This window comes from Alligator sinensis, unplaced genomic scaffold (assembly GCF_000455745.1).
Source record: "Alligator sinensis unplaced genomic scaffold, ASM45574v1 scaffold74_2, whole genome shotgun sequence".
Lineage (NCBI taxonomy): Eukaryota > Metazoa > Chordata > Crocodylia > Alligatoridae > Alligator > Alligator sinensis.
In genome coordinates, this window is record NW_005841931.1 from 1,116,288 (window position 1) to 1,126,150 (window position 9,863).

The 9,863-nt window shown below is 43.4% G+C and overlaps 1 protein-coding gene across 1 annotated transcript in view; it reads left to right on the plus strand.

Annotated features, from left to right (window-relative positions):
• Positions 1 to 6: 6 nt before the first annotated feature.
• The window catches only part of GNPTAB (N-acetylglucosamine-1-phosphate transferase subunits alpha and beta), a 98,115-nt gene continuing 88,258 nt past the window's right edge, over positions 7 to 9,863 (plus strand). The window contains exon 1 of the mRNA XM_025198926.1: positions 7 to 116. Within this exon, the coding sequence (XP_025054711.1) occupies positions 87 to 116 (30 nt within the window). The 5' untranslated portion in view covers positions 7 to 86. The remainder of the gene's footprint in view (positions 117 to 9,863) is intronic.

The following is a 9,863-nucleotide window of genomic DNA, read 5'->3' on the forward strand; positions in this document are numbered from 1 at the left end:
TGCTGCTGAAGCTCCTGCAGAGGCAGACCTACACGTGCCTGTCGCACCGCTACGGGCCCTGCCTCTGCCTCGGCGGCGTCGTGCTCATGATCGTCTCCGCCCTGCAGTTTGGGGAGGTCGGTACCGCCCGGTGCCTCCATCGCCCTGTGTGTGTCTGTGCGTGGGGGGGTATTTGTGTGCGGTGTGTGTCCCACCCCCACCCCCTTTGCCCCAGGCACGTGCATCGCTTCTCCTTGCATTGCCCCCCCAACTCCCCTCAGGCTGGGGGGTGCCCCCTCTGCCTGCCCCGCTGTGCCCATGGTTGTGCAGTGCCCCAGGGCAGTCTGTGTTCAGGCGTCCGCCTGCCAGGACCACGGCGGCCAGGGAGGAGAGGTGTAGTAGTTTCGCAGGTGTGGAGAGGAGGCAGGTGTGCAGCACGGAGGCTAGCCAGAGCGGATTTGTATGTATGTCGGATTAGGGAGGGAGGGAGGGAGGCAGAGAGCACCAGCTTTCATGGGCTGAAGCTTGCTTCGTTGGATGCCACAGAAGGGCTGTAAGGTGCGTCTTGCCCATCACCCAGCCCTTGGTTTGAGGATAGTCTCTGCCACAGCCCGTGGATGGGCTTTGAGGGGGAAGGTCTGTCTCCGCAGCTTCCAGCCTGGCTCCTGTGCCCCTGCAGCACCTGCACAGACCACCCCCGTCCTGCATGGTGCCTGTCTTCCACGCTGGACCTCGGCACTCATCTCTCACTCACGACACTGTGTCTACCACTGCTTCTGTAACGCTCCTGCCCCATCCTCCCCTGGTTGCAGCCCTTCAGTGCCACAGGGGTTCCCTCCTTCCCTGAAATTTCTCGCTCTCCCAAGTGTTGCTGTTCCGTTTCTGGCCTTTCCTTCCTGACACTGCAAGGGGCACACAATAAGGGTTTCCAAAATACTAAATGGCAAAGAGAACGTCATTAGAGCTTGATTGTTTATTCTCTTTCACCAGACAAGGTCTAGGGGGGGTCACAGAATGAAACCAGTAGGTAGTCAGTTTAAAACTAACAGAAGGAATTTTTTTTTTTCCACACAACGTGTAATTAAAGTGTGAAACTCACTGCCACCAGATGTTGGGGAAGCCAACAGTTTAGCCAGATTCAAAAAAGGATTAGACAAATTCTTGGCGGAAAGGGGCATCAGTAGCTGTTGAGCACACAAGTTAGGGGTACCGCCTCTGAATCAGAACTTACTGCACCTTAATGTTGGAGGCTGCAAGCAAGAGAGGAATGGTGGGGAAAAAAAACCCTGGTTGTACCCAGTTCACTCTCCCTTTCAGCATCTGCTGTCTACCACTGTGCCCCAAGACACTGGGCAAGATGGACCTATGGTTGCAAAGAAGGCTAATGGCATGCTGGGCTGCATCAGTAGGAACATTGCCAGTAGGTCTAGGGAAGTAATTATTCCCCTCTATTCAGCACTGGTAAGACCACATCTGGAGTATTGTGTCCAGTTTTGGGCACCCCACTCTAAAAAGGATGTGAACAAATTAGACAGAGTCCAGCAGAGGGTAACCAAAATGATTCATGGGCTGGGGCACAAGACTTCTGAGGAGAGGCTGTGGGAACTGGGCTTATTTAGTGTGGAGAAGACAGGGAGATGTAATAGCTGAAGGGGAGTTTCAAAAGAGGATGGAGCTAGACTGTTCTCTGTGGTGACACATGACAGAACAAGGAGCAACGGTCTCAAGTTGCAGCAAGGGAAGGTTAGGTTAGATATTAGGAAGAACTTTCTCTCAAGGAGGGTGGTGAAATAGTGGAACAGGTTACCTAGAGAGGTGGTGGAATCTCCATCCTTGCAGGTTTTTAAGACTCAACTAGACAGAGCTTTGGCTGGGATGATCTAGTGGGGGGTGGTCCTGCTTTGAGCCACGGGTTGGACTAGATGACCTCCTGAGGTCCCTTCCAACCCTTAGTTTCTGTGATTCTCTGATATGATTAGACCCAGTAAATGGCAATTCGTATGTTCTTATGTTCAAACCTTTCCCATTTTCTGTTGAAATAGCTGTGCTTGTGGGCAATGGGAAGTGAAATTCCAATGTATTTGGTAGCTCTTCAGAGTACAGGGATGTGTGTGAAGCGTACGTGGGATCCTCTCAACTAAACAGTGTACCAGACTTGTGTAATTGCAGAACAGTTGTTGGAGTTCTGGGTTATACTCAATGAGATGGTCATGTTTACATTTTATTTTTGGTATCTTACTGAGCTGTTTATAGGGCCAGCTTATGTCCCCAGTTACATTTGTGCAACCCACTGAAGTCACCTCAATGAAAGTGCAAGCTAAAGTCTGGTTTGGTCCTACATATGCTGCCTCCATTCTTTAAAAAAAAAAAAAGGTCTGGTAGCCCACTTACGGAGCTTTCATTTGGCAGCTAGCTTGTATGCATTCTTTTGAATGCGGTAAACAAGCAATTAAGTGATTATTGCTTTTCTCTCTATGTATGTCATGTTGCTTGTAATTTACTTGTGTCCAGAGGTCTCAAGTGAGGTCGGGGTCCTCTTCATTAAGCATGTTACAAACACACAACCTTGTAGTCACCAAAAAAAAAACCCCTTTTTTCTTTAAGTTAGGTCATTTTAGCTAAGACGATTCCCACTGAAAATTTACTTTGAGCAAGTGACAGTTGTTTAAAACGAGAAGTGCTTTGTCAATGCAGATATTGTTGTGTTCATTTGTTTAAAAAACATCAGTCCAGATACAGCTATGATGTATGTGTATGTAGCCATGGTGAGATGTCCCCTGCCTAAACAAAGACTATTTAGACTTAGTGGACAAGTGGGGGACAGAAACGGAGATGAAGCAGCTTGACCAGTCAGGCAGATCTTTGTCAGTAGTAGTTTATTAACAGCTTTCACTAAACAATACAATAACACTGACAATAAAACTATATAAGACTAATAGGACAGTATGGTGCAGGATCTCTCATCGCTATTTTTGAAGACTGGGACAATTATTTTTTCTTTCCATTATTAGGATAGATGTCTTCTAAAATAATTATATTAATTTTTTTTCAACATTGGACACCACAAGTCAATAAAGCCCTTGCAGATTTCTTGGGAAGAAAGTCAAAACTTTCCATTACTCAGTTAGCATAGGTTATGATATTACTAAGCAGAATTTTGTTAGATTCTGCCTGCTTTATAAATTGGTTTACTTTCTTGTTTTAATTTGATAAAATAAAGTGAAGGAAAAGATGTATGATGATTTTTATATTATTAGCAACATAAAATGAATCATCTGGGAGGGATGCAGTTCTTGTTGCCTGAGATCTTGTGATATGATGACCACAGTTTAAAAGGGGGGGGAGGGGGGGGAAGCACTCCTCATGTATGCCGTGACTTGTATTTTAAGCATGCTTAGCATCTCCTGACTGGACCCACCATTTGACTAGCACTCCTGCATTATGAAAACAATTTTGACTGCTCTTTAAATTTGGTTTGCATTTGTAGGTACTATGCAGGAGATGCCATATAGCATCTGCCTTTGCTGAAAAAAATGCTGCTCTTTTTCTGATTCATGCCAAAAATAGAATACAAATACTAACTGGCAAGAGCAAAAGCCCTTCAAATCCAGCCTGGACAGCAGAGGGCCTGGGTAGAATCTGTATACTGTGAAGTAAGCCTTGTTTTCTTCTGTAATGTCCTCCCTAGCTCTTCAACTGACTTATCACTATCATTTTTTTTATCTGAGCAGATTGATCTGAGTTCTTTGAACTTTGGGCAAGCTGCTTTTGAATAGCAAATTGTTACCACAACAGGGATAATTAGAATATGGGTTGTACATATACAAATACTTCAATTCAGAGTGTTTATGAAAATATTGTATGTATCTGTGTCTCATAAGAGTTCAACAGAGTAAAAAAAAAACTCACAAACTTTGGAAAATGATACCTGCAAGAGAAGGAGCTCTGAGATGTGGTAATCCAGAAGGATCAGAAAGAGCACTGGGCTGCAAAAGCAAAATACAAATGCCATAAAAATTTTACAGATGACGGTTGTTCGGCAGTTTCTTGACTGTACCTTGCTATCCATTTGTAGAGTTTTTAGGAAATGTATCTGGATATTTATCAAAGACTGTTTATAGATGTGAAGTGCATAAAAAAGTATTAGGAAATGCATAAAAAAAGTTTGAACTGCTAAGTTATGGGGTGCCAGAATTCTGTCGTGTCCTTTTAAAGCAGTATCTTTAAGTAACATTAAATTTCCTTTCTTAAGGAATTGACCAGCAGTTTTGCAATATATGTCCAATGTCCATTGTAACTCTTTTGGAGATGATGAAATCATATCTCAGAGTAAACTAAAGTGTTGCACATGTTATGCAATGATAAAGCAAACACCTAGATTTTCTGATGATAAATCAAAAATAATCAGTTCATAAGATGAAAAAGAATAATTCTTTTTAATGGAGGAAGATATGTGGGGAGCCGGAGGAAAAGCGAGAACCCCTGCTAAACCAGATGGGACAACTGACAAGCGACGCCCAGGAAAAAGCCAACCTATTAAATGGGTACTTTGTGTCGATCTTTCATCAGTCCCATGGGACCTCCCCCCCGCCCACTACAGGACAGGGAGGCCTGGGTGAGGGAGATTCCCTGCCCTCCATCAATGCTGAACTTGTGAAGGAACACCTTGAGAGGCTGGATACCTTCAAGCCAGCTGGCCCTGACAATCTACACCACAGGGTACTCAAGGAGCTGGCAAGCATCATAGCCCAGCCCCTGGCATGGATCTTTGAGAACTCCTGGTGCTCTGATGTAGTGCCCAAAGACTGGAAGAAGGCCAATGTGATGCCTATCTTCAAGAAAGGGAGGAAAGTGGATCCGGCAAACTACAGGCCCATCAGCCTGACTTCTATCCCGGAGAAGGGCTTGGAAAAGATTATTAAAGAGGCCGTTCTGAACAGACTGGCTGATGCCAACATCCTGAGGGATAGCCAGTATGGGTTTGTTGCGGGTAGGTCTTGTTTGACCAATCTTATTTCCTTTTACAACCAGGTGACTTATCACCTGGACAAGGGAGAGGAGATTGACGTCATGTATCTTGACTTAAAAAGCCTTTGATCTGGTATCCCATGATCACCTCTTGGCAAAACTGGCCAACTGTGGCCTCAGGTCCACCACGATCCGCTGGCTGGGGAATTGGCTCTGTGGTAGGACCCATGGAAGTCAATCGTCATGGTGCCCTGTGACCAGTGGCGTCCCCCAAGGCTGTCCTTGGACCTGTATTGTTCAACATCTTTATTAATGATATGGACATTGGAGTCAGAAGCGAACTGAATAAGTTCGCTGATGATACCAAACTCGGGTAAAGCATCCACATCTGAGGACAGGAGGGCGATCCAGGCTGCCCGTGATAGGCTCAGGAAATGGGCGGACGAGACCCTGTTGGTGTTTAACACCAAAAAATGCAAGGTTCTCCACCTTGGGGGGGGAAAAACCTGCAGCATGCTTATAGGCTCAGCAGTGCTACGCTGGTTAGCACTACAGATGAAAGGGACTTGGGGGTCATGATTGACCACAAGATGAACATGAGCCTTCAAGGTGATGCTGCGTCTAGTAAAGTGACCAAAACGCTGGCTTGCATCCATGGATGCTTCTCAAGCAAATCCCAGGACATCATTCTTCTGCTGTTCTTGGCCTTGGTGAGGCTGCAGCTGGAGTACTACGTCCAGTTTTGGGCCCCACAATTCGAAAAGGTTGTGAAGAAGCTTGAGAGAGTCCAGAGGAGAGCCACACACGTGATCAGAGGTCAAGAAAACAGACCTTACAATGACAGGCTGAGAGCCATGGGGCTCTTTAGCCTGGAAAAGCGCAGGCTCAGGGGTGATTTGGTGGCCACCTATAAGTTTAACAGGGGTGTTCACCAGGATCTGGGGGAACGATTGTTCACCAGAGCGCCCCAAGGGATGAGAAGTTCGAACGGTTATAAACTCCTGCAAGACTGTTTCAGGCTGGACATAATGAAGAATTTCTTCACTGTCCAAGCTCCCAAGGTCTGGAATAGCCTGCCATCAGAGGTGGTTCAAGCACCTACATTGAACGCCTTCAAGAGAAATTTGGATGCTTATCTTGCTGTGGTCCTGTGACCCCATCTGACTTCCTGCCCCCAAGGTCCCTTCCAGCCCTAATGTCTGTGAAATCTATGAAGTAATCTTGGATAAAATTCCATTAAAATTTTAATGTTAAAATTTAACAGTTAAACACTGAACAGAAAATGCCAAAAATGAGGCTGGATATGCAGTTTTCACTCCTCCCACTTCATTATGCTTAATCATATAGTCTCTAATCATTATATAAATATAGTAAATTCAATTCTGTTTTTCAGTGAGGCAATATAATTAGGGTTTTTCTTTCATGGGCTTATGCATCCGTATAGCATCTTCCACTGTTGCCTCATAATGCTGTTTATACATTGAACAACATTTTTAATGGTAAATTCACAGCATTTCTTTCAAGATATGCATTACAAATCTGTAGAAAAACTGTGTTTTAGTAGTCTTTTACAGACAATATGATATCAGGGGATTAAAGAATGTACTGTCATCTATATTCAAAAAAGGAGCAAAGTTAAACTTGCACATGCAGTCTTTCCCTTGACATTTCCTGATTTTTGAGCATTCTCAAAAGAAGGATTTGTTCTACTGAGAGAGACTTGTGAGATTTAAAAAAAAAAAAAAAAAAGAAAATGGAATCTGTAACTTCCATTATTTCTTTATTATTTTGCTAAATACCTTTCAGTGCACATCCTGATCTCTACATAGGTCTGGTTGGCTGAATTAACTGTGTAATACCATTAGCTGCCTATGATATTATGTGATACCATTAGCTGGAATGATGTTTTTTGGAGTACTGTGTCCAGTTCTGGGCGCCACACTTCAGGAAGGATGTGGAAAAGCTGGAGAGAGTCCAAAGGAGGGCCACGTGCATGGTTAGAGGTCTGGAGAGTAGGTCATACACGGAGAGGCTGAAAGACATGGGACTGTTCAGCCTGGAGAAAAGAAGACTTAGAGGGGACTTGGTGGCAGCCTATAAGTATATAAGGGGTGTACATCAGGGCCTGGGGGAACATCTGTTCACCAAGGCACTCCAGAGGATTACAAGAAACAGTGGACACAAACTGATTGACGATCATTTCAAATTGGACATAAGAAAAAATTCTTTACGACTTGAGTGCCTAGGGTCTGAACAGACTCCCCCCAGAGATGGTACAGTCACCTACCCTGGAGATCTTTAAAAAAGTTTTGATCTGCACCTTGCTGGGATCATCTGACCCCAGCAGTTTTTCCTGCCCAAGTACAGGGGGGCTGGACCCAATGATCTCATGAGGTCCCTTCCAGCCCCTAACATCTATTAATTTATGAGTGTGGTGAAAATTTGAGTAAACTCCTTTGACTTTAACTTGATAGAAGTATGAAATAATTGCCATTTAGAATTCTGGTAATACTGGATAAAACATAATGCAAACTATACCTGACATCTGAAACAGGCTCTTTTACTTACTGCTTGTCTGAGTTGTGACAGATGTCCAAGGGATCATTCAAAGGCACTGTTCCTCACTGAAGGCTGTCTCAGTGCCAAACTTTAACTCACTCTCTCTGCTGTTTAAATACTAGAACTGTTTAGAAGTAGTCATAAGTAGAATTTTATAATAGCATGAGTTTTTTTCTGTTAAATATGGCTACATCATTTTAGAGCAAATATTCGAAACAGTTTCCCCTTTGACAAAGAACAACCCTAGGAAAGAGTAAAAAAGTACGAGCAGCCAGAAATGTAATGATGGACCTTTCACCTTAGCTATTGCTTGTGATCTAGCACTAAAAGGCAGTTAGCCTTCCTAAAATTTTAGTACTGATAACACAAAAATATCCAAGCAGTCTTTCTTTTTTCCTTACAATGAGTTATGATCCAACAAAGCCATGTCACAAACAGGTAAATGGCTTAACTTGGGGCTTGTGCAGATAGGGTTTGAAGGATGGACTCCAAATTTTTATTAGATGTTGTCTTACAGGGCTGTAAGGGTAGTATTTGAAACAAAACCAAAAACCTTGCTTGCACTTACTAGGTCACGAGTTTCTGTATCTCCTGCAGCACCCCATATCAGGGTGAGGTCATGTTCTGGAGCTTATCTAGATGGGCCTCCCTGAGATAGCAGTCCTCCCTCTTTCATTCTTTCCCCCTTGGATCGCAGCCCTTGTGTTTCTGGTACACTCCCAATGTGACACCCTCAGTTAAGCAAAATTGTGCCTCTTTGTTGTAGATCCACTGATAAAGGCAATAGCACTGTATGTGTGCTTAAATGGGTAGATCAAGTTGATACTTTACAATTAGTAATTACACACCAATAGTAACAAGATGTGAAATTGTGGTTTGAGGGCGTAAAGTCTCATCTGTGAGCTCAAGCCCTGTGCTGGTAAGCACAATTCAGACTTGTTTGCACAAAAATTTGTTACCATCAGCTTCAAAACAGTTAAATTTTAATTGTGTTTCTGTTGGTGCTCCAACTTTGTTCAAAACCCTGTGTAGAGAGGGCATGAGTGAACAGCTGTGGCTGGCAGTAGGTACATATTTTGGGGATAGAAGCTGTTCTTATTTTTTGGTATAGCAGCATGGGCGACTGGTGCCTCTCGAGTCTGGGAGGTGGGGCAGGGGGCACCAGATCACTGATGGGGGCAGGGAGGGGTCTGCCCACAGCTGATCACTTCCTCCAGCACTTCTGGTTATGCAGCTGCTGGTTCTAGGCGGTGCACATGCACCCCCTCCACATCACCAGTGTATATATAGTGGCTAGCACTGTGGAGCCCCAATCTCAGTACCTGTAGGTGCTGTTGTAATACAAATACTGGCTCATTCTCCCACTCAACTTGCTCTCCTGCGGGGGGGGGGCCCCCCCCCCCCCCCACCCACCCCCCATTGAAACATGAATATTATCTTCCATCAAGGTTTGCTTGCAGAGATATAATGGTACCGAGACTAAATTCTTTAATAACAAAATATAATTCAGAATGCAGTTTAGTGCATCTTAAGTTAGGGGCTGTTTGGTTGGAACACTGTTTGATCTATCTAGCCAGATGAATGCGGTTTATCATTTTCTTTGTTCCTAGTCAAATGTTATGCATAGTTATTTGCATCACCATTATAATTGAAAACAGAGAAAAGAATTCAGAAACTTATTTTGGCCCCTAGTTTTGCAGTTTGCTTCTTAATACATTGCTTTTAAAACCCATTAAAACAGGTTTAGTGAATCTGAAATGTGCTGTTCACCAGTCTGATTTATTTTTGTAAAGTGAAATCAGTGTATGTTCTTGTGGTTCAAGAGAAAAACATAAGTAGCTGGGTATTTTCACACTTTACCCTTTTCCTTCTTAAAATTCAATTTATAACAAGGATTAATTGTGTTTCTCATGCAAAGAGATTCTGGAGTATAGTGTTTATGTGTAGAGATATTATTACCAGTCATAATATCTTTATTGAAAAAAATAGTGTATGCCATCTTTTTTTCTTTGTCATAGCAAGGAAATTAGCATATCTGTTTAGAGAGAGAGAGGTGACTTGTATTTGAAGGACAGAGTTGTCTCACTTGTTTTTAAAACAAGCCATTATTCACCTTGACAGAAATAATAGTGAGCAAATTGCACTCATTTTGTACATTCTTTGTTCATGTGGTAAGGGAATGAGAAGGGACAAGTGGTTTTAGTTGTGAAGAACCTCTTTGCCAACTTGGAAGGAGTTTTTGATTTCAGCAAGTGAATTATCAGGTGCTTGCTTGATTCTTTATTCCCCTATAAAATTCCTTTTCTTCATTGTACTCTGGTGTAGGTATGTGCTGTAAAACTTTTAGGATCAAAGGA